The following is a 24,101-nucleotide window of genomic DNA, read 5'->3' on the forward strand; positions in this document are numbered from 1 at the left end:
TGCAGTGATGTAAAGTTTGGTGGTGGCATTGACGTAAAGAGGTGGAGCTGGAAGCAGCAGAGTTGATGTTAAGATCTTCTTTGGGAGTGATTAGAAATGAGTAGATAAGAGAGACGGCTCAGGCTGAGCAGTTTGGAGACAGAGTTAGGGAGACAAGTCTGAGAAGTTTTGGACATGTGGAGGATGTTAAACATAGAGCTGCCAGGCAGGAGGAAAAGAGGAAAACTGCAGATAAGATTCATGGATGCAGTGAAGGAGGAGATACAGCGCGTTGGTGTGATCGAGGAGGATGCGTGAAATAGGGTGAGAGTGAGGCAGATGACCCACTGTGGTACCCCCCAAAAGGGAGCAGCCAAAAGAAGTCTGTATACAGAAGAGTCTATACCGACTCTTTATACATTAATCATTGGCAGCTATTGCAATGATTCACGTCCTCGATTTTGGCCACTAGGAGGCAGCATTACCTCGAGGACACAGTTACTCTAACCACGTGTTTATCTGCATGTATTCATTTGGCAGGTATGCAAAATGTTGGAAACGGTTTCCATTGTGGTACAATGAAATGAAAAAGATTACATCCACACAATTTTTGATGTGGAGGCCACATTAAAACCATATCTTTTACTGGGTTGGCACAACAACTGTTACATTTTTCTATTTATGTATTCTTTTTTTCTCTGTGGCATCATCTTTTATTATTTTTGTTTTTGTATATCCTCTTGTTATTTTCTTCTGTGGGCTGAACTGTCATGTAGTGTTATATAACTGCTGAAAACTGTAATATTATTAGAATTTAATGGATGCTTGTGCTGCTTTAATGTCTCCACATGGCAAAAGGGACAGTAAAGCAGTCGTTCAGCAAAAGACCTGCAGAAAAAGTAGCTAGTGGTTGTAACTTCAGTTTTCTAAGTATGTGCTTCACCCGCTCATGGAATTTGGAGCGATTGTGTAGGTGTCCCCAAACATCCCATGAGTTTGGAGTGGCCTGTCCACTCTTTGGCTCTAGCACTGTCCATAAACACACCCGCCCACTATTGCGTCAAAAATGAGTGTAAATGCTGCACTCTCTCAAAGAGTTTCTCCAAAAACTGAACTTTATAGCCTTTCTAAACTATTACTGTTTAGTTAAACTTACTACATACACATAAATTTAAGGCTTATGTTGTCTTATGCACATAAATGATGTTTACAGGAGCATCAGTATTAATATTAATCTGAGGTTTAGCACAAGCATGACACAGAAGAGTAACTTGCTAGAGAACATAAGTTTTATTATATATGTTCAAAAGCAGCACAGTCTGCAATCCCTGCTTTTCCAGTTTCTAACATCAATCACAGGGAATTGAATATTTGGCAAATACATCTTCACATTTTCTCACACTTGCTGACCACTGAACATCAAGCTCAGTCATCCCTCAGGCCCTTCACAATTAGTACTCACAACTTTATTGTTGACACACATCTGGCTATCCCCCCTCCCCTCAAAAATAGATGAACAAAACATACGAGTGATACATTCACGTTTTCCTCAACAAAAATCTTAATATTGTCATCATTTTCTCCCAGAAGAATTTATAATAATGAAAAAAAGTTGAGCATAAAAGAACGCAAGTTTTCTTACGTACATGCAAGTGTAACGCATACACAACCACGCACGCACAGAGTAGCAGGTAAAAGCTGAGGACCAGCGGATGTACAACAGAGATACAGTATATGGACTTATCGCTTGGACGAAGCCGGAGACACACGTGTCCCCTCAAGGAGCTGAAACATTTAACCCAGAAACTTCACTAACATCAGCTTTGATATGTACATAATATTTACATTCATGGTTACATACACAAGCCCACACACACTCTCCCTCTCAGACTCGCTGTCTTTTGCATACACACAAATACAGTACATATAATCAAAATCCCTAAATACACCAACATGTTAGGTAATATTACTTCTCCGGTACAACAATGCAGGTTTTTCATTCATACTGATGACTCCTTCTGATATTCTTTGCTACTGACATAGGTCAATATTGCTGGGCAAGTTTTTTTGTTTTGTTTTGTTTTTTTGTAATTTAGATTCTGTATGTCATACTTTTGTTTTAAAAATATTTAAATTATATATATGTGCTCAAAAAATATGTTGCACAATAGCAGCAGACTTCACTTTCCAACTTATTTTACATATTCTGGCAATGATGTGCACAAGTACAGTACAGTTTTTGTTTTTTTGAGTAGCTGAGAGAGAGCCACCTGCAGCACAGACACAAACCAGGTCCACACTGAAGTTACAGATGCCACAAATACAGAGAAATGCAGGTTAAGGTTAGCTAACACCACAGAAAATACAATACACACGTTTATTATTCAAAACTGAGAGCAACTGAATCTGGGGGGAGGGACGGCATCAAATTTTTTTCCTGATATCTTTATTTTATTATCTTCATCATGATGTGCATTGAGGTCAAAGACATGCTGTACAATAACTCATATCACCTCAAATTGGTTTGAGATGATATGAGCTTTGCTGAAAACAGCCATCAGTAGATGGGTACATTGTGGTCATAAAGGGACGGACATGATCAGCAACAATACTCAGGTAGACTGATGCTCAGTTGGTACTATGAAAATTTCATCACACTATTACACCACCACCACCCTGACACACTGATGTAATGAAGGATGGATCCATGCTTCCATGTTGTTTATGCCAAATTCGAGACTCATTAGACCAGGCAATTTTCTGTTGTCCAATTTTGGTGAGCTCATGTGAATTGTAATCTTAGTTTCCTGTTGTTAGTTGACAAGAGTGACACCACATGCAGTCTTCTGCTGCTATAGTCTCATCTGCTTCATCATCAGCTCAAAGCAGCCGTGCCCTTCTCCTTGAACTCAACATCAACAAGGTATTTTCTCTTCTTTTTTTTCGGGCCATTCTTTGTAAACCCTAGAGAGGGTTGTGTGGGGAAAATCCCAGTAGGTCAGCAGTTTTTTAAAATACTAAGACCAGCCTTTCTGGTACCAACAACCATGCCATGTTCAAAGTCACTTAGATCGTCTTTCATCTTCCTTCTGATAATCAGTGTGTGCTTGATCAGGTCGTCTTGACTAAAGATAAATAGGTGTATCTAACCAAGTGGCCAGTGAGATCAAGTCTAATGAGAGGTAAAAGATTAATGTTCCCTAGAAGTTTCAGTTTTGTACAACTGTGAATATAACGACTATAACCAACAAAAATGGGGTTAATTTTGATTAAATTAAGATGCATTTAAAAAAACGTTATGGGCTGCACCAATCCGCCGTCATAACGAGGTGGTTGTTATCTACATTATTATTTTGCTGTCTTGCATGGTAACTAACACCACAGGTCATATCTTGATGATACGATTGGTATAGCAGTGACATTTTTGCAGGAGAGAAGGAAACAAAAGTTTTAGCAAAATACGTATGTCTAACAAAAAACATGACATTAAGACCAAAAATGAATCAATATCTGTGACATATTTTACATATGTACATAAAATTACTTATTCTTTTTTTTTAATCTAATGCCTGTTCAGTTTCTGTCTGTTCCTTAAAACCTTTGGACAGCACATGACTACGGGCATCTGCTCCAGTCAAGGAGAGGCACATTAAAAAAGGCCATTCAGTATTTTTGAAAGGAAGCAGCATGACATGTTACTGCCACAAGCAGGATCCAACACAAAGCTAAATCAGAAGGATAGCTCCTCTTAGAGCTTTTTTAAAATAATACTAATAATAATAATAATAATACCACATAGAGATTTGGACAAAAGGAACAAATCATTATTTTTGGCTTTCACAAACACACAGCAGAAAATAAAAATTTCCATGTTCATATTCAACGTGACATACAATTATTGATACAGGAAAAGTGTTTCTATATGGCCTTTTTGATTCTTGGTTGGGTAAGTAGTGCAAAGGGCTTGGTCTCTGATGTAAATGGGCTTCTTTGTGAAGGTTGCTGATATAGGAGCAAATATGACACTGATCTAAATACAGCAGACTGATGTTAGATGCAAGCGAGTGAAAATAATTAGATATATGTATCTCACCTTTGCAAATGAGGTACCTGCTGCATGTTTTTCTTTATATTTATTTCTGTATGATGACTATCGGCACACATGGTCTGTGTACTGATAGTTGGTTCTGTGGGCAAGCCAGCTGTCATACAGCTGTGTCACGAGTATGAACTGTCTGATCATCTAGTCCCTGCGTTGTCACACAGCAGGTTGGCTGTGCTCATTACAGCTTGTTTTTGCACTTTTCTATCCATCTGGATTGGCTTAATAAGACTGTATCAATATTAAAAGCCTTCAGATTTTAACCGTGCAGTTTTACCACATAAGCAATGACTGCAGCTAGAAGGTGCAACCTCAACAAACCAAACTCTAACGAGAACTCTGTAGGTGAATGATTCACAAAATGTTGAACTTATCACCTCACAAGGTTTGCATCAGACACATTGTGAAAAGGTGTGTTTGCGGTTTTGCTTCACCATTTATACATCAGCGAGCTTTGAGATGTGTGTTAAGATATGTATAAAAAACCAAGCCAGCTGCACTGCTTCCTCAAAACGTTTCTCTAGGACTCTCACATCCAGATTTTAGCCCAGGTGAGCACTGCTACACTAGTGTTACATGAGGACATTCGCCCGAGTGTCAGGCAGCCGTAGTCCAACCAGGCCCCCCCCAACAAGCACTGATGACGCCATGAGGATAGGAATGGCCTTGGTAATGCCAACAAGAGAGCCAAAAATCAGGTTCCCTAGAACTGCTGCCAGCTTACACAGAGCATTACAGAACCCAAAGCCTGTTCCCCTGGGAGAGAAAATCAAAAAACGAAAACAGAAACATGTTACTCTCATAAATTGGATGAATTAGGCCCTATTTTATACACAAGTGTATACAACAATGTTATCTATAAGAAAAAAAACACGTTTGTCCTGTTACCTCCTGACAGTAGGGAAGGACTCGGTGGTGACAACATCCAGGGAGTTCCAGGCAGAGATGCTGAGGCCATTATAAAGGCACAACATGAAAATCATCATGGATTCACTGGTGCCGAACCACAGGAAAAAACAGCTGATGCCTGATAGGATCATGGAGCCACCTGAGGACATACACACATATTCAAAAGAAGAGTAAAAGTTGACACACCCATAGTGTTACCAAAGAGCCAGGTCTTACTTTCCTACCTAACATAGAGAGACGCCCAATTTTATCCATAAGGAGAGCAGACACGATGTTGCCAGGAAGAACAGCCAGGGTCCCCAGAAAGTTGATGAAGTAAACCCAGTAGGCGCTGTAGTCATCATCAAAAGTCATCTGGCACCCTGTCTTGTTGTGGGTAAATGTACTGTTGATCACCTCTGTGCCATCAATTAATTTAGATTCATCGATATCTGCCCAGAGAAGCAAAAAACCCAAAAACTTTCCCATGTTAAGATTATAGATGGTGTATTAGAAATGACAAAACATAAGAGTTTACCTGTGTAGTCATGCCTCACCTGTGTTAAAGAAGAACGTGTCAATGAAGGTACAGTTCCTGAAGAAGGAGCCCACTGATGTCACATCATCAAAGTAGCAGTTACGAAAGGTGGAGTCAATGAAGGTGACAGACTTCAGCTTCATATTGACAAAGCTGAAGTAACAGAAATATGTTAACTTTAAAGGTACAATCAGTCATTTTTTTAAGTTATTTAATAGAAAACAAGAATATTATATTTATGTGCAATTAAGTCTTCCAACAAATGGATGGGTTCTTATAAATGTTACAATTAATTCATGAAAAATACATGTGAACGGCGCTGACAGCTCACAAAGAGAAAGTTATGCAACAACATCTGGTTATAAGCTAACGTTATGCCAACGCTCGAGTGTCCTAAAAATGACACTTCCTGTCAGATAAACAGTGAGCAAACTCTCAAACAGTGTGAGAATGTAATCAAACTAAGTGTTTGAGTCCAGCAATGTTGAATCCATTTCAAAGAAAGTTTGACTGACCCCAAACCTAACAGCAGCTAACACTGACTAACAGCAGCAGTGGCAAAGAAGCTGTTTTTGAACTCTTTCTGACTAAAATGTTTGTCCAACAGCAGCTACTGTAGCTAGGATTTAGCACTTGAACTATGAGGAGTAAGTAAAGGAGTAAAACAGAATTCAGTTGACTGCAATCTGCTGATGTCTAGTGGTGATATTTTATGCACTTTATCACTTTAATTGCAGCATGTAACATTTTATCAGTTGTGCATAACAAATTTGCCTCCATCATCATCATCATCATTATTATTATTATTATTATTATTATTATTATTATTATTATTATGATGAAACTGAATTGTCTTACTGGTCGTTAATGAAGAGAATATTTTTGTGTATCTGGTTCTCCAGGGTGAAGTTGAAGGTGATGCCTTCGATGCGTTCATTGTTATGGATCTTCACTTTAGAGGCATACTCATCAGCCTGCAGGTGTTTAATGACATCAGGGAACCAGACTGACAGGCCATAATATCTGCAATCAGAGGGACATGTTGATAGTTGGATCTAAAAAATCAGCTGATCGGTTCATCAACGAGAGGTTGTTCGTGTTAGAGTGAGACCTGACAAAACAATAAATAGATAGACAGACACATTAGAAATCCAGAAGATACTTGTGCTTTAAAAAATCAACTGGCTGCCTCCTGTCTTGTCTCCTCCACACATGCACGCAGGTCCACCTCTGTATCCACAGAGACACCAATGAAACTGTATTGATCCGTGGGGCAGGGAGACAGTGATTGATTTTGAGACTGTGCAACTTCTACACAGCAGCGCTCAAGATGACAGAAATGCAATGTGCCAACAAAACAGACTGCCTAGAGCTATTATCTGACCACAGAAACTTGTCTGATTTTTCTATGACAAAACTGACAAATCTCACCCGAATGACAGCGTGAACCACACTATGGCCAGTCGCAACATGTTTTCTCGCATTGGGTAGTTGAAACACTTCATAAGGTTCAGATAGATCTAAAAAGAGACAAGAGCTCTATTAGAATAGGCATCAGGATTTGGTACAGTGGAATAATAAGGAAAACAAATATAATTAAAGGTACTTTTTGTAATGGCCTAGTACACAACTTAACTGAAATCTTCTCCACCAGGGGGCAGTGTGCTACCAGAGAGGGTGTTGAGATGTTCTCTGATATGTGCTGCTGCTTTTGACTTTCGATACTTCTTTTTAGCCCTATTTCCATTTCCACCATGCAGCTGTTTATAAATAAGGTTTTGTTATCGGCGACTTGCCTAGTTAAAGAAAAGTCGCACTGAATTGTTGCACCGTCTTGTGGTTTGAATTGGTATTACATAAATTGTAGCCCCGCCCTACTTGATTTGATATTTCTGTTACTCAAATCTTAGACACTTTTGACAAGGAGTCAAAAAGGTTATGTCGTCACACTCAAACAACAGTTTTAATTTATTGAGGAAGGTTTAAGGTGGCTCTATAGTTTTCCGGTTTACACATTTGCTTAGCAGCTGAAATTAGCATTAGTGAATTTAGGAAGGTTTAAGTTATTTATAAAAGCAGGAATTTACAATAAAATTAATTATAGTTAAAAATTAACTATAATCAAATAAAAAGACAAATATTTACCCCACGAACTTCAGCCTTTATCCTGAAGAAAGCCTTGGAAACTGGGTTGCCAGATTCTGATTCCATTTCAACAAATTCATCCAACTGCCGTGGAGTTTTGATCCTGTTTACCTGGAATATTGGAAAACAGTATAAGAATAACATCTGTATTACTTTACAATAAGTTGACATTGAATTACTGACATTGTTGTGCAATATCATAGCCTTTCATTTATTTCTAGAATAAAACTACACCTACACAGCATTAAAAATCAAATCAGCTTCTGAACAGCTGTGACAGTACAGCAATAGGTCAGCAGATTTCAACAAACCTGCTACTCTGTCTGCTTGAGAAGATTCCCACCTCTCTTAAAAGAGGCTGTGATTGAGTCTCTTTTAATGCTAGTGAGGAAAGCCATAATGGTGAAGGGGGTCGGAGATGATCCTCGTTCTATTTCCATGTGGAACTCTCTAATTGTAAATTTGGGAGAACTTGTACGTTGCATGAATGGAAGGGAGAGCTGACTGGAACTTTGACATGGGAAACTGACACATTTCTGGACCTAAAGTACATGCATTGGATTCATTCTGTTTGGTTTTTGCATTTTGCTTGTTTGTTTATCTTTAAAAATTTAATGAACAGAATTATGGAAAAAAAAATCAAACCAGTATAAAAAGGGTGAATATAAACGGTGTGTTCAATAGCATAGGATCAATTCAGGAAACATGTTGACTAAGCGGCTTTCCCAAAGTGGAGCTCATGCTGCAAATAAGCCTGAATGACACAAAACAGCTTTCAGAACCATCATAATTCAGATGTGATCCTGCACGGTGAAAGCGTTAAAATCTGTCCCAGTGGTGGCAGAATATAAGCCTCTTTACTTCTTTAAGCGTCAGGAAACCCAGCACTGCAGAAACAAACACTCACAGTGAAGACTTTCTCAGGTTGCCCACGCGCTCTCATGTTGGTGTCGTGAATCTGTTTAAGGATCATCCAGGCTTCATCATGCTTCCCCACCTGTCAAGCAAGGAAAGTAAGGAAGAGAGACGACAAGATAAACTCATGGGATCAGCAGCAGCAGGCTGCTCAGGTGCATAAATACAAGCCTTTGATTTCTCCAAGATAGGGCAAAATGATGACAGTCACGACAATGGTGACTCATTTCACTTCAAAGGATAATTATGCTGGAGCGGCAAACCTACTGTCACAGATCTCTGAGCTTCTATTTTCCACATACACAGGCCTCCAACAGCACTGAATGACTCACACTGTTTTTGTCTGATTAAACATCTGCTGGGAAATGTCCAAGTAATCTCAATTTGTCTGAAAGATGCTGAATGTAAAACTGATGACAGTTGAGGACAACACAGCACCATGACAAGGCATTCTCTGGGATACGAACTGATGCAGCACATTCAGGAGGCGCAGACTAAAATAGGTTTAGTCTGCTAAAAATCAGAAGGTCTCGTTACCTCGAGGTAAAACCTGGGACTTTCAGGCATAAAGGTAAGTGCCACCACAGCGCACACACAGGGTAGGGCGCAGACGACGACAAACACCCTCCAACTGTGAAACTGGTATGCTGAACCCATGCTGAAGCTCCAACCTGCAAAAAGTAGCAAACGTAAAGTGACTCATAGCTCATTACAAGATAAAACAATGTGAATCAACAGCATTCAGATATTAAGCTATGCACATGCCTGGTGAGGTAAATAAACCAAACCTAACATAGTTTAGAAAATCTATAATGATCATGACATCATGACAACAATCATGATTATGCAGCAACCAAATCTGTTTAGAAAATTGCATGTGACTAATGCAGAAAGTGAAAAACACAGCATAACAGAGTTTGGGGGTTGAATTGGAAGAAAATAAGCTACAATAGTAGCAAACATAAAACATTAATCATTGCACTTTTGACACCTTATTAACATGATAGAATCACACAGACGCTGCAGATTTACCAGCTACACCTTGAAGATGTGAATCGCCTATTCTATCATATCTCAAAGGTTCTCTATTGGAATGCGATCTGGTGAGTCTGGACCTGATTTGAGTACAGTGAACTCATCGTTATGTTCATTATTGAGCTGGAAGCAGCCATTAGAAGATGGGTACATTATGGTCATAAAGGGACAGTACCAAAGTCTTATTAGGGTTTCTGCCATGTGCTTCACTGATTAGATATTTGTGTTAAACAGGTGTACCTAATAAAGTGTCTGGTGGGTGCATTTTTCTTTTACTATAACAATGGAAAGAGCGCCACACAAGCAGATATGTCTGGTTGAAATTCATGAAAGAGTAACAAACAGTTCACGGATGAATTGTTAAGTAATTCTCAGCTTACAGCAGGTGGCTCTTTAGGTAAGTCTGCACTCATAGGGGCATAATAAAAGAAAATGCAACTGTGCTTTCATGGTAGCATAGAATCAATAGCTAAATAACACAGATGGCATTCAACATTTATTTAACTCTAGATGATACAGCATAGGTACTTCTATTGCATAGTCTTAACCAGATGAGACTAAGTGAATTAAAAGGCTGATTGTGAGTGTTGCGTGCGAGTCTTACACTGCAAACACAAAGGGCTACAAATAAAAGACAGCGTTTAAATGGGAGCTCTTGACAGCCGCAGGAGAGTGATGTGTAAAACTTAGAGATGAATGGCTCTGCAGAGGAAGCCTGAGAGTGCACAGGGACAGGTTAATTGAATGGGTACGAATACAACTGAGCTTTTTCTGCTAAGTTAAATCTTGTTGCACCTGATCTCAGCCCACAGGCACTCTTCCAGACTCATTAATCATTTCTAACATTCACGCATACAGACACACACAAAGAGGGGAGACGCACACATGCAATAAGCTGAGTATCAGAATCAGAATACTTATTACTACAGAATACTATTTTTTGTTACAGTGCTCCATTATAAACCAACATTAAGACAAGACAGACAATACGCTAACTAAGAATAGTACAATATACACATATATATATATATATATATATATATGTATGTGTATATATATGTGTATATATATATATATGTATATATATGTATGTGTATATATATATATATATATATATATATGTATGTGTATATATATATATATATATATGTATGTGTATATATATATATATATGTGTATGTATGTATGTGTATATATATATATATATGTGTATGTATGTATGTATGTATGTATGTATATATATATATATATATATATATATATATATATATATATATATATATATATATATATACATACATACATACATACATACATACACATATATATATATATATACACATACATATATATATATATATATATATATATGTATGTGTATATATATATATATATATAGATACATACACACATAAGTCACTCATAAATAAATAGCTGGAAAAGAAACATGTGTAGTTGTAGCAGTAACCAGTGTGTTAAGTGGATGCGTTGTACAGGGAGATGGCCACAGGCAGGAAAGATTTCCTGTGTCGTTCAGTGGTGCTTTTCGGTAATCTCAGTCTCTCACTGAACGTGCTCCTGTGACTGACCAGCATGTCATGTAGTGGGTGGGAGGTGTTATTATATGGAGTATATGGAGAAACAGCACAGAAATAAACATGAATGATCATGTGCAGCGACACCACATAATGCCATGTCATACCCACCCACGCATAAACACATATGAAATTTGTGCAACATTATGCATTTTCCTTTTTCCTTTCTATTGCCAGCCATGCCCTTACCTGCATAAAAAATATCTCCAGCATATTTGACAGATGATCCTGTGTGCTTGAGATCATGAGGCCTTCCTTTCCATCTCCAAACCTTTCATCTCTCCATGGAGTTGTCCTTTCTAACAAAGTTTAATGTGGCCTTTCTGATTTTGAGTGCCCTTCAGTGGTTTTCTTCTTGAGGTCAATCATCTGTATTTACATTGAAGACGTTGAGTTTGGCTCTACTTACTTAAGAGTTTCTTTTTAAGATATGTTTTTGGACAGTTTAGTCTTTATTGCTGGACAGAACAGTGAAAGGGAACGAAATGCAGGAAATGGTCCAGGACACAATCAAACCCAGGTCTCTTAACTGGCCTTATAGGCACATATAGGTCATCTACACTCCAGCACCTGCTTTGAAGCAGTCTTAGCTGATTTGTGAAGGAAGGTTTATTTGCATTCAAAAAAATATCCTCTCACCCATTTTAGTGGGCTTTTGTGGGGGTTTTCTTGCCCTAATGATGGCGTCTATGGACTGCGTATTATGAGTTTCAGTGATTTCATTTCTAATGGTTTAATGATGGAATAGAGCACTTCTGACCAAGACACTTGTCATCTGTCAACCTAGTTACTTATGTACCTGTAAAAATGTACGCACCAGTTTTTTGTAATTCTTTTACAGTTAACACCATGACTTGCTAGAAAAAAAAACACTTGACATTTTAACATTTACACAGTTCAGAGTCAAAAGTCAAGTAAGACAGGCAGCTAAGGTAAAGAAGCAAAAAAAAAAACAAAAAAAAACATGACACACAGGGAAACTGTTTAACAAAACAAAACAGGAAGAAAATACAGCAGAGTTTCAAATTAAATTGTATTTTTTGGATGAGTTTTGTGTCTTCAGTTTTTTGGGGTGTGCTGCATAAACTGAAGTTTACTTTTTGGCACAGCAGGATTCTGATGGAAAAACCTGAAGTATATAAAGAGAAGTGAAAAGACCAGCCATCACAAATGTTTAATGTACTGTATATGCACACTTTTCTTTGTGTTCTTAATGATTTAGTCTTTTTTTCTGCAATGTTATTGGGCAGGAAGCACGGAAAGGGATTGTTGCATCAGTTGTGACCTCCCACGTCTCTCCGTGGAACATGCCTCATGGAGATACTGCTCCTAACGGAATAGCACCATTATCCATCAACAGGCGTAGGAGGGGAGTCGGAGGGTGGGGAGGGGGTTAATGCTAATGGTTATGCCAGAAAACGACTGCTTGGGATTAATCTCACAGCATATTAAAATTCATCATTGATAGCTGTGCATATGAACCACTTAAACAACTGTTTTTAAAGGGTGTGGGAGACGATCATAAGTGGTGCTAATACGTCCCAAAAGAGACAAGAAAGAGGAAATGTCTTGTTACGAGTGACTAAAACGTAAATAAAGGTAGAAACTAATTACTTTGTCTTTGTATGATAATCTAAATTGCTAATGTATTAATTATCTAATGTAAAGAACACAGACAATGACTTTTTGTGACGCAACACGGATTACCAGTGAGTCTATAATGGTTTCCATTGGGCAGTAAAAGTCCCTTTGTTTATTTCCTTGCCTTTTGGTGTGTGTACATGTTTAAAGATCTTTGTGAGGACAGAAGACTGGCATGCCACTATAACTGTGGGGACCAACAGTTACTTATGGAGACAAAATGCCCATGCCCACAAGTTTGAAGGCATTTTTGAGGCTCAAAGTGTGGTTTTAGTGTCAGTGATACAATTAGGTTATGGTTAGGTTTAGGCTGAGGGTTAGGCATTCATTTTTGATGGTTAGGGTTAGCAGCTATAGGGAAAGCATTATGTCAATGAGATGTTTTCACTAAGATATGAAAACGAGTGTGTGTGTGTGTGTGTGTGTGTGTGTGTGTGTGTGTGTGTGTGTGTGTGTGTGTGTGTGTGTGTGTGTGTGTGTGTGTGTGTGTGTGTGTGTGTGTGTGTGTGTTTGAGTCTAGAGTAGAATCTGGTGAGAAAGAGAAATAAAGAGAGGAGCAATGAGAGAAAGGGTTGTTCAGCAGTGATTGCCTTTTCTACAGAAATGTAGCATGACTTCCTGCCCCGCAGGGTTAGTGTTTCACCGATGCCACTGAAAATCTCATTACAGGGATTATGTACATAATTGGCTAAGTCTATGGATGACTGAGTCAGCCATCCCAGGCCTACTGTAGACGGTCAGACAGACACATACAGAGAGACGGATAATATATAATAGATGCTGGCTCATAGAAAATATGGTGTGTAGTCCACTCTTGATGTTTAAGCTTTAATCTATAGGTCTTAGCATTGCCTAATGAGGTTACTCAAGTGGTGATCTTGCTTAACAACTAACTTAACAACTCATCCAGCTTTCCTGTCAGTGGATTTTTGCCAAGTAGACCTCCTTGTGGATCTCCAGCTGCCAGGGGGATTTCAGGAGACATTATGAGTCAGCAAGTGGTAAAGACAGATAAGAGCTCTAATGGCACATTAAACACCAGTGTTAAGGAACTTGTATCATAACCCATAAGTCGTGCAGCTTTGTTTTACTGCAAGGCTAAAAGGTATGTCTGCAGGAGTTGTTTTTTTTTTCTTAAACGTCATTGTGGGATTGGTCGAAGGCACTGCAGCACTTTAGGGAAACTGTTAAAAAAAAACATTCGTGAGCTTTGGAGTAAGCATGCAAGACACGTCGTTCCCTCTCAGATAGAGAGGCGCAGTGGTAGTGAGTCTCAAAGAGAATAAAAGCAAAGTATCTGTTCAATATGATATCCACTGATCTGACAGCCAGGTTCTCTAATGAAGCCTCATTCCAGTTTCAGAAGTCCCTTACCAGTGTGTTTCTGTACATCCATGTGAGTGGATCCACAGCATTTGTGCATGTGTGCGTGCCCCTGTTTAAGCATCATGTAATAAAACTGGGAAGTCCCTTATCAGAAACACCATAAAAGCACCTCTTTGTGTGCCTGTGTTCACTCAAACGACCTCTCCCAGTGTCAGATGTTATTGCATTCAATTTCACCTGTATGCATCTGCAGTCGTAGTAAAACATCATCCATGCAACTTGCAGCAACACACACGCACGCACACGCTCTCTCTCTCTCTCTGACGTCACAGGCTGGCTAAAGCATGGTCTGGCCATAAATCAACTCTAGATGTAGCTTTGTCCTATTAGAGCAAGGAGAAAAACCTAATTATGCTTGATCAAGAAGAACACTCTGCAGAGACAGAGAGTGGAGAGAGAGGCGAGGTAATAAAAGGAAGGACAGAGTTAGAGAGATGGGGAGAGTATAAAACAGGAGGTGAGGGGAGGCAGTAAAAGGAAGGGAACAGCAGGTTTAAAAAAAATGAAAGCAAGGAGAAAATGAAAAGGATCCGGCGAGAGGAAGAAAGCCAATTCTCTTTGTGCTGTTTTTTCTCATGACGAGTGCAGTCGACAGACAGTTTTGTCATAAATCACATTTTCCGCCTTCCACCCTCACCCATACTTGCTATGTGGTATCTGTGCATACATTAATCTTTTGACCTCAGCCTCTCCCAGCCTGCAGCCACTCAGAGCTATTAAGTGATTAATTCCCATGGCAGGGAAAACTGGCACCTTAACCCATGGTCATGTGGAGACTGTACAGTTTAGTAACTCTATTCAGGAGCTCAGCATAAAGTCACATTGTAAGCATCCTAAGAGCGCCGCTTAACTTAATTGTGTTAAGGGTATCACCATATATAGCTTGTTATTGGGCTATATTTCAAACACAGAGTTGAGTGATTCATGCTTTCTTCTTCCTTCTAACAATGCAACCTTTAATTTCAAAAGGAAAAAACAAAGCTTAATTTTTTCCTTGTGGTTCCGCCTCACTCAACATTACATAAACTGATGGGTGATGGTGTGAATGTTAACATTTTTGCAAGTACACTCACCATAGTGTGGTATGATGGCCCATGCCATAGCAGATGCATAGATCTCACCAATCATCCAGAACATACACAGCCAGCTGAGGTGCTCTCCTCTTTTCTCCCTGGACAGCACCTCGGCAAAGAAGGAAAAGACGATGGGCACAGCACCTCCTATCCTGCAAGAACCAGAAAACAGGAAGATTAATGAGACTAAGGCAGATGCATTTTGTTTTTTGCATCATTCGCATAGTTTCACGTTTATCCCACAGTTTGTACCGTCCTTTGTTGTTTCAATTCACCTGTACAAAAAAAACCCCAAAATAACTTGAAAAACTGTCAGTTAGTAATCAGTTAAATTGAGGGCTCTTTGCAAAGACCTGTAAAGTGAATGAGTAAGCAGAAAATAGCACAGCTATTGGAGAGCCTTTTCAATTACTCTCGAGAATGATGTCAATGCATTTGCTGAATTAGGCCTTAAAGGACCGGTTATACTGCCAAAGAAAAGAACGCAATAAATCACAGTCATATGTCTATGCTATAAAAAGAGTACATGCTGTCTGTCATTTTCAAGCACGCTCTGCTCATTTTAATGCATTGCAGGAATCCCTAAATTCACAGTTAGTATAAAAGTTTGCTGACAGAGTGAAGAATTACATTGGCCATAGTTCTGGTAAAAAAGTAATAATTTTTATTACAGCTATTACTATTTTATTAATAATTATAATTAGCCTGATTTTTTTCATCACTTTTCAGAGGATGGGAACAATCAGGAAAAACAGGGATTTGTCTTTGATTGTTGGACTTGCTGTGTTACCCTCCCACTGTGGTGGCATTGTGCAACCTCCGGTTTATCAGACTCACCCGAAACCCGCGACGAGACGGCAAACGAGGAAGAAGCCATATCCCTGGACGAAAGATGACAGGAAGGCAAAGAAGCCATTCGTGGACATGCAGATGAGGAGGCATTGTCTACGGCCCACTTTGTCAGACATTCCTCCCCAGAAGAACGCTCCGACCATCATTCCCAAGTACACAACACTGCCTGGAAGGAAGAGAGAGCGGCCTTATTTTTATTTTTTGTTAAAATATAGTCGATTACCTCACATCTCTATATTGTGTATGTGCACTGCAGTGTATGATTGTGTTGGTTTGCTGTGTAATTTCTTCAGTTACTAGACCAGAGTATTTGTTAATTCATTAAATGAGTAAAAAAAAAAACTATACTACTACTTCTCTCCACAAACTCCTGAGTTGTGTTCTGTTACTGGATTTCTCTGCCAATCACGGTTTATCCATAACAAGCAACATGTTTAAGCATAACTGTTCATAAGTATGTTGGGGTTCATAAGAGAGGGGAGCGTGAGACAGTGAGGCGGACATCATGGAAATCTGATGTGGTAACGAGAGAGCTGAGTGTAAACTCTGGATGGAGTTTTTAAAAAAGAGATCACAGATAGCAGTGGCTGAAATTAACTTCCTCTGAAGGTTGGCTGGGCTCTCCCTTAGAACCAGGATAAATAGCTTGGTCATTTTGGAAGTACACAGAGTGGAGCTGCTATTCCTCCCTATCGAAAGAAACCAGTTTAGGTGGTCTGGCCATCTGACCGTCACCTGGGCCAGGCGTTTATGGCATGTCCAACCAGGAGGGGCAGACCCAGAACAGGCTGGCAAGATCACACCTCAGTGTCCCCTCTGCATGAGGGGAGGGAGGTCTGGACTTTTCAGTTTAGATTATGCCCCTGCAACCTGAAGCTGAATAAGCTGCAGAAAATGAATGAAAAGCTAGACTGCATCCTAAAGTTAGAACTCCAAGTGCAGATACTAAACCCTAAACCCCGTCTGAAAAGCCTCTGCCCCTGTAACACACTTAAATAACTGTAAAACTGTAAATACAGTGTGTAAAAAACAAGAAAGAAAAACAGAAAACAGGCTCCGAACAATGAGACAAATGTGAACGGTAATGCAGGATGACTTTACAAAAAGGTCCTCTGCCCTCTTTTAATCTCTCTCATCACAGATGAGATCAATGCTCCAACAAAACAGCATTGATTTTTTTCACTAATCATCATGAATCTGCCCGGAAGAGTGGAGCCTGTTATTACTGTTTTAGTCTGCACTGTAATTGGCAGTGGAATGGTTAGCCGCTTTCATGGACATGCAGCGTCTGCTGAAATTTCTTTCATTGATGTTTCCGTCCCAGGCTGGAAAAATAGCAGAGTTTACTAACAGATTATATTGAAGCTTTATCAATATCCAGGTATTTTCAGACACATAATCATAAACCTGGTTTAGGGAGGTTATTTTTATCCGTTGCAGTCACATACAAAGAGATACAACTCTGCCGCGGGGCACTTTGTTCATCCCATTACAATAATGTTAATAGCAAGATTCATTTCCTTTCTGTAATGTCTCCAGTCAGGTCTCTTCTCCTCTGCTGTGAGCAGATATCTGTTTGACTCTTTCACTTCAGGGGTCAAAACGCAGCTATCTGTCACATTTGGCAGCCATCTAGATACTCGCCTCAAGGTATCATAAATTCAATTCTAAATTTAACGGAAGTCCTCAGTCTATGCACAGTTCACATTTACTTCATTAAGGGGAGGCTAGATATGCAATGCACAGGCAAACACCCATTGGCCTCCCATTTAAATGTCATGCATCCAAACATCCAGAGGCCTTTTTATGTTTCCCAGCATTAAACCTTTCACACAAACAATACACTTTTTGGTTTTTTTAGAGATGCAAGGAAACAAGGGAAAATAATCAATCATTCGTTCTGCCTTAAAGTCAGTTTAAATAAATAAATAAATAAAAGCAATAAAACTGCTAACAAATGAGTACATCTCTCACAGGACAGTCAATTACGTAATGACTTTATTGATGTTCTGTCCGGCTTGCTCCGCTGTATTCTACTGCACGGCGTCAGCAGCGCTCACACCAGCGGTTGGGACTGCAGTGCACTGAAGTGTAACATAATGCAAAAGTAGCACAGACATGTTCTGAATGTAAATGACACTTATCATGTTCTAAATGTGTGCTGCATCCATAATACTGTGATTTTTAAATTAATCATTAAATAAGTCATTTTAATTCAAAGATTTCTTTTTGTTTTTTATTGTCAGTTTGCTACATGTACAGAACTACGGTGGCCCCTAGAGACAAAGCACATACAAATTCCAAAGCACATGCAAACTCCAAAACACAATGGAAGTGCTCCAGGACGCTAGGGGCAGTGTTGAGCTCGATTTGCAAAATAAACAAGTTTGTTGCAAACACATGGAGTTGGATGCCAGCGGAAAACACCTGCAAGGACAGAGCAACAATGCTTTATAAGAAAGGTAATGTGCAAACTGTTGTTTGATTTGTTTTTAATTACTATGAACACTTAGTTTACGGTAGGGTGACCATATTTTAATTTCCAAAAAAGAGGACACTTGGCTCAGTCATGAAAAACTTGCTTAAAGAAACATATTTACCATATTAAAACGATGCCTTGTCTGTGCAGTTAATGAATTGTGAAATACAATATGTCATGTAGGCTTTTACAAGTCAACAAGAGCAAAAAAAATTAAAAATTAAAAGCCTCGGAAATGAAATAATGGTACAGAAATAATACCTCATCTGCATAAGAAAAATTACCAGTACTGGGTCGGTGCAAGAGAAATGTCTTTTGCAGTTCTTCTGAAAAGATGCACTTGCGCTTTGGGATCTTTTAAACATCATTATAATGATAATATAATAGGCACTTTGCTGCGCGCTGTCTGTCACGTCTGTGAGCGCAGAACAAGCGCAAAGCAGCAGTTCAGAAATGACGTTACACACATGGGTCCTCTGTCGGCCTATAGGAAAACCCGGACATTTTTATCAAACTCGAAAATCCACCCGGACGCCCCGGACTGAACGTGAAAACTGGACATGTCCGGGGAAAAGAGGACGGTTGGTCAACCTAGTTTACGGTGGAGTCAAATCTGGCGTTAGCTAACAGTCAGTGTGCTTTGCTCAGAGAGAACCTCAACACTGCCCCTAGCGTCCTGGAGCACTTCTGTTGTGTTTTGGAGTTTGTGCATGTTTTGGAGTTTGTACGTGCTTTGTCTCTAGGGACTACCATACAGAACAACCAAAAAGAAGACTTAAGAATATACAATAGTGCAGTACTGCAAAATTTAAATTAAATAGAGTAGCCTGTGAGTTGTTCATGGACAGTAGTGTGCAACATCCATCTTCTTAGTGAGTCACACACACTTTATGCAGTTCAGAAAGTCAGACAGGAAGAACTCTTTGCTCCAAGGTAACAAATTTAGATTTTTTTTTCTTTTCTACACATGTTCCAAAAAGGATCTATTAAAGATAATTTTGATCGCTATGAAAGCCCAGAAATGGTGGGCTTTACTTGCCAGACATTACATTTTAATTCGGGCACAATGCATTAGATGCAGATTTGCATCTTTTTGCTGAGATGCATTTAGGCTATATATCTAATATATACCTAACCCAAATGCCAAGTGTATCATATTGGATACATGGGTTTTAGTGAGTTTTTGAGAGCTCTACAAGCCAAATCTGGCAAAAAAAAAAAAATTATACAAATTAAAACTGATACTTATATGTATTTTTTGTAATGTTTCAGAAGATTCAATAAAAACTCATGTTTAACCATTTGAATGGTTTGGTCTTTACAGTGTATCTAAAGCTGTGAAGCCCTGCTGTATATGCATAACACTGTGAAATACAGCTAAATTTAGAAGTGAAGACCCGTATAGACTCTGAGCACCATCAGAAGATGACAGTGTGTCAGGAGACCTCTCACACAGAAGCAAAAGGTTTTGCCCTGTGACAGTATGTTGAGATGTCAAAACACATCTCCAAGAATAATAAATATTCATCAAAATCTCAGGCACCCTCACACATACACACACACATACAGAGTAAAGCAAAGCTGCACACACAAACACAGATAATTGAGGAGTAAATCTGAGATGCTCGTTAAATTGTTAAAAATTCATTTATTTGCCTTTGTTGTTGTTAAAATAGCCAAGAGGAAGCTAGATTAAGAAAAGAAAACACAAAATAAGAGGGAATTGAGGATCGAGCACCAATATACGTCCAAAAGTAATGAGGGGGGAGATATGTAACGCAGGAGGAGAGTTCAGTCACTTCCAGATATGGTGAGAGAAAAAGAGCGTGAGGAGGAGGAGAGAATGGGGAAGGCCCTGGTGGAGTGTTTTCTGCCCTGTCACACACCAAGGAGCCCCCTGAGAGCCGTGGGAGCGCTTAGCTGCATCACGACCTCTTCTCTGATTTCACGCTTTGATGCTCTTCGCTCTTAGCGGTGCAAACTGTTTCGGCGTCGCGCAAAAACACCCATCCTGCTTTATTCATAATGATGATGCTATCGTGCAGCAGCACCCCTGGTGCATGCTGCGGCTCAGCTGTGGCACCTTTCTGTACCATCCCCCCCTCCTGCTGTGAGTCCCTGCATTACTACCATTCCCCCCCATTTGTCTTTCCCCCAGCTTTGCACCCTCCTTTGCTTTCCAGTTTCCTCTCTCCTGTCTTCTGTGCTTTCCTTCCTATTTACAGTATTTACTTTAGCTTCATCCTAGCGCCTCTGTCAACAGCTCCTTTACACTGAGCAGCGTGTAATCACATTTGTACTACATCGTGTCAGTTTGACCGGATTCGTGTCTCCTTCTTCTGCCACCTCCGCAGAAGATGAGATTGAAGCTTTGTGTCATATTTAAGTCGTATCAGTGGAGGCAGGATTTCTATGGAAATAACCTATTGTAGGGCTTAGAGCGCAGGGTTTAAAAATGACTCAGTCCCAATCAGTAATGATCCAACCTTCATTAACAGTACAGATTGTGATAATTCACATAAAATAGTGATGTTGTGAAACCCTTATAAAGGCGAGCAGTTGGACATGGTGACAGCAGGTTTGGTCCACGCACAGATATTCAGTCCCATCGAGCATCTCCCCTCCCTCAGTCCACCACACACATTCTCCCACACAACGTGGAGCTAGCTGGGCTATTCGAGCAGTGTAATCTCCGCAATGACGCTGCGATCTTACTGCAGTTTAGCCATGCTCAGCTGCCCCAGGACCGCGCAGCCCCATACAGCCTGCCAGCTGGCTCAGACCGACAGGGAGAAAGAAAGGGAACGATAGGAAATGAGAGGAGACAACAAGGGAGGAGCGCTGTAGAGATGGAGTTTTAGAGGAGACAAAGAGTGAAGTCAGGACTCAAAGAAGGCCAGGGAAGGACAAGCGATCAAAAGACAAGAAAGTGAAGGGGGGGGGGGGGAGATAAAGGGCAGCAAAAGACAAGAAAGTAGGAGGGAGGTAGAGACAGCAGAGGTGGAGAGGTGGCTATTAGATGAAAACGAGATGAGTCAAAGAGAAAAATGAGGGGAGTTGTAGCTGTGGAGAGACAGTCTAAGAAAACAAATAAGTAATGAGAGGGTGATCGGTTCCCTTTGTCTGATGTGTCTGAGATGATAGCTAAGCCTCTCCCTGACTTTGACTGTTGGTGTACTAAATACTACCATCCTCCACCTCTCTGCACCCGTCCACCCACAGCACTCTTCCTATTACTCCCATGTAACTTGGTCATCTCGCTGCTTCAAAGCCATCTCTCCTCCTCTCGTCTTCCCCCGTTTATCCCACATATTGCATCTCAGCGTGCGTGTCTTCCCTCCTGCTTCCCACTTCCCACATCCTCCACTCTTGTTTGAGGTATTTACAGTATTTCACCCCCTCCTATAGCCCAGTACTTCATCTTTCACACTGAAGTAACATTAAAAGATTCCTGTGAGATCGGAAAACCGGCTGGACCAAATTCAACTCAGTAATGGAATCAGCATCTTACTCATCCATCCTATTTGGGATTTTCTGTTTTTTTCATGCTGCATTATCCCATTATATTCAGCGGTCTTTACAGCATGCTCCTGCTTCTGCCTTCTATGGAGTCAATGAAGCTGCACTCAAACTGTGATGAAGTCTGGTAGAGCGAACCAAACACCAAACTGGTTTTTCAAATCTTTAGAATTTCTTAATTTTTCATATATTTTTGGGTAATTTTTAGTTTCTTAATCCTGAGGATGTCAGCCTCCACTTTAACTCTACTATTGTCCAAATGCCTCCTCTGAAACACTTAACCGCATATAAACAAAAATCAGAAAGCACATATATAGCAGAATGTGCATTTATTGTAATACCCAATTAAAACTTGGGTTTTTTTCTTCAGTAACATTTCTGTGTTAATAGACCTCTCTGCATTGAATCATACTTGTTATTAATCTCAGGCTCTCTTCCACAGCATGTCTTTTATCCTGTCTTCTTTCTCAAACCACAAACGGCCGTGGCAGATGGCCCCACCCCTCCCTGAGCCTGGTTCTGCTGGAGGTTTCTTCCTGTTAAAAGGGAGTTTTTCCTTCCCACTGTTGCCAAAGTGCTTGCTCATAGGGGGTCATATGATTCTTGGGATTTTCTCTGTATGTATTATTGTAGGGTCTACCTTACAGTATAAAACACCTTGAGGCAACTATTGTTGTGATTTGGAGCTGTATAAATAAATTTGAATTTAATTTAATTGAAAAACATAAATCACCAACTACATTCATAGTAGATCAGTGATTAGGTTCATTTTTCTACTGTTGACCTTATTTTGGAAGCAATATGTACTTACTTCAACTGTGACAGAGATGAAACACATACTGAGAAGACTGAGTGTAGTGAGAGTGCACATCCACCATTCCAGAAGAGTGACCTTGAGGGTATAATGCAGATGCAACCATAACCAGCCTCATCTAAATGAAACCTAAGTAGCTTCACATGCTGATAAATCTGCCAAGTGTGATAACTGAACCTACAGACCAAGCTGTATGGACCACAGGTTAAACTGATCCTCAGTCCTTACCCGCAGACCACCAAAAAGAGGCTATTTCATGGTAAGACAACTGTGGCCAGTTAGAAGGTCCTTGATTAGATCCCTGCTCTCCTGGTCTGCATATTAAAGTGTAACTGGCCAAAAGAAGGTAACCAAAAATGCCCCAGAAACGTCCATCCACTGGAGCGTGAGTGTGTGAAAAATAAAGTAGTGAATGTGGGCTGCGGTGTAAAAGTGCTCTGAAAGACGATGTCAGTCCATCTAAGGCTGTCACTGTAAGATGAGATCCTCGTTACCCAGTGAACTTAAAAAAACAGAACTTCTTATCTCGTTCATCTGCAGATTAAAGTTCATTTTTGAATTTCTGCACTTAAAGGAAGTAAAAAAAATGCTGTGGCACCTGTAAAACATCAGTTGACACCATTTTGTTACCTCTAATTAAGTGTAATTAGTGTGTTAAACTCCGAATGGATACCAACAAGGTCATGGTAATTATGTAGGCTATGCTCAAACACTCACACACACACGCATGCACACACACACACCAATCAACAGGGAGGAGCCTCGGGCTAATCAGCAGGATGAGGAAGAGGAGGATGGGAGAAGAAAGGAAAAGCACAGAGAATGGGGGGTGAGGGGGAGGGACAGGGGTGAGGGATGGAGTCACGAACAAGGAGAAGCAGAGCATAGAGCAAAAATGCCTGCAGGACTTTGCTTGGCAAGAAAGGAAGCAAAGAGTTTACACTGATACCAAGGAAAGAGACAGAAAAATGAAGGTGCAGCGTACACAACATCTTGTGAGGCTTTAACAAAGTAGTGTTTTTGTTGATAAGATGACTCTGCTGCAAGTACAACCAACAGTACATTTTTCTTAAATAAAGCAGCAGTACAATAGTATTTGTCAAACTTTCCGTCACAACCTTCATTTTCAAAGCGCGTATC

General features: G+C 39.9%; 1 protein-coding gene across 1 annotated transcript in view; it reads right to left on the reverse strand.

Moving 5' to 3' along the window:
* Positions 1–1,287: 1,287 nt before the first annotated feature.
* Positions 1,288–24,101, reverse strand: part of sv2ca (synaptic vesicle glycoprotein 2Ca) — a 30,460-nt gene continuing 7,646 nt past the window's right edge. Inside the window, exons 3-13 of the mRNA XM_004544449.5 lie at positions 16,135–16,315; positions 15,298–15,449; positions 9,105–9,238; positions 8,560–8,649; positions 7,653–7,763; positions 6,939–7,027; positions 6,366–6,530; positions 5,527–5,660; positions 5,215–5,421; positions 4,970–5,129; positions 1,288–4,837 (exon numbers count right to left, since the gene is read on the reverse strand). Of these exons, the coding sequence (XP_004544506.1) occupies positions 4,654–4,837; positions 4,970–5,129; positions 5,215–5,421; positions 5,527–5,660; positions 6,366–6,530; positions 6,939–7,027; positions 7,653–7,763; positions 8,560–8,649; positions 9,105–9,238; positions 15,298–15,449; positions 16,135–16,315 (1,607 nt within the window). The 3' untranslated portion in view covers positions 1,288–4,653. The remainder of the gene's footprint in view (positions 4,838–4,969; positions 5,130–5,214; positions 5,422–5,526; positions 5,661–6,365; positions 6,531–6,938; positions 7,028–7,652; positions 7,764–8,559; positions 8,650–9,104; positions 9,239–15,297; positions 15,450–16,134; positions 16,316–24,101) is intronic.

This window comes from Maylandia zebra, linkage group LG12, assembly GCF_041146795.1.
Source record: "Maylandia zebra isolate NMK-2024a linkage group LG12, Mzebra_GT3a, whole genome shotgun sequence".
Taxonomy (NCBI): Eukaryota; Metazoa; Chordata; class Actinopteri; order Cichliformes; family Cichlidae; genus Maylandia; species Maylandia zebra.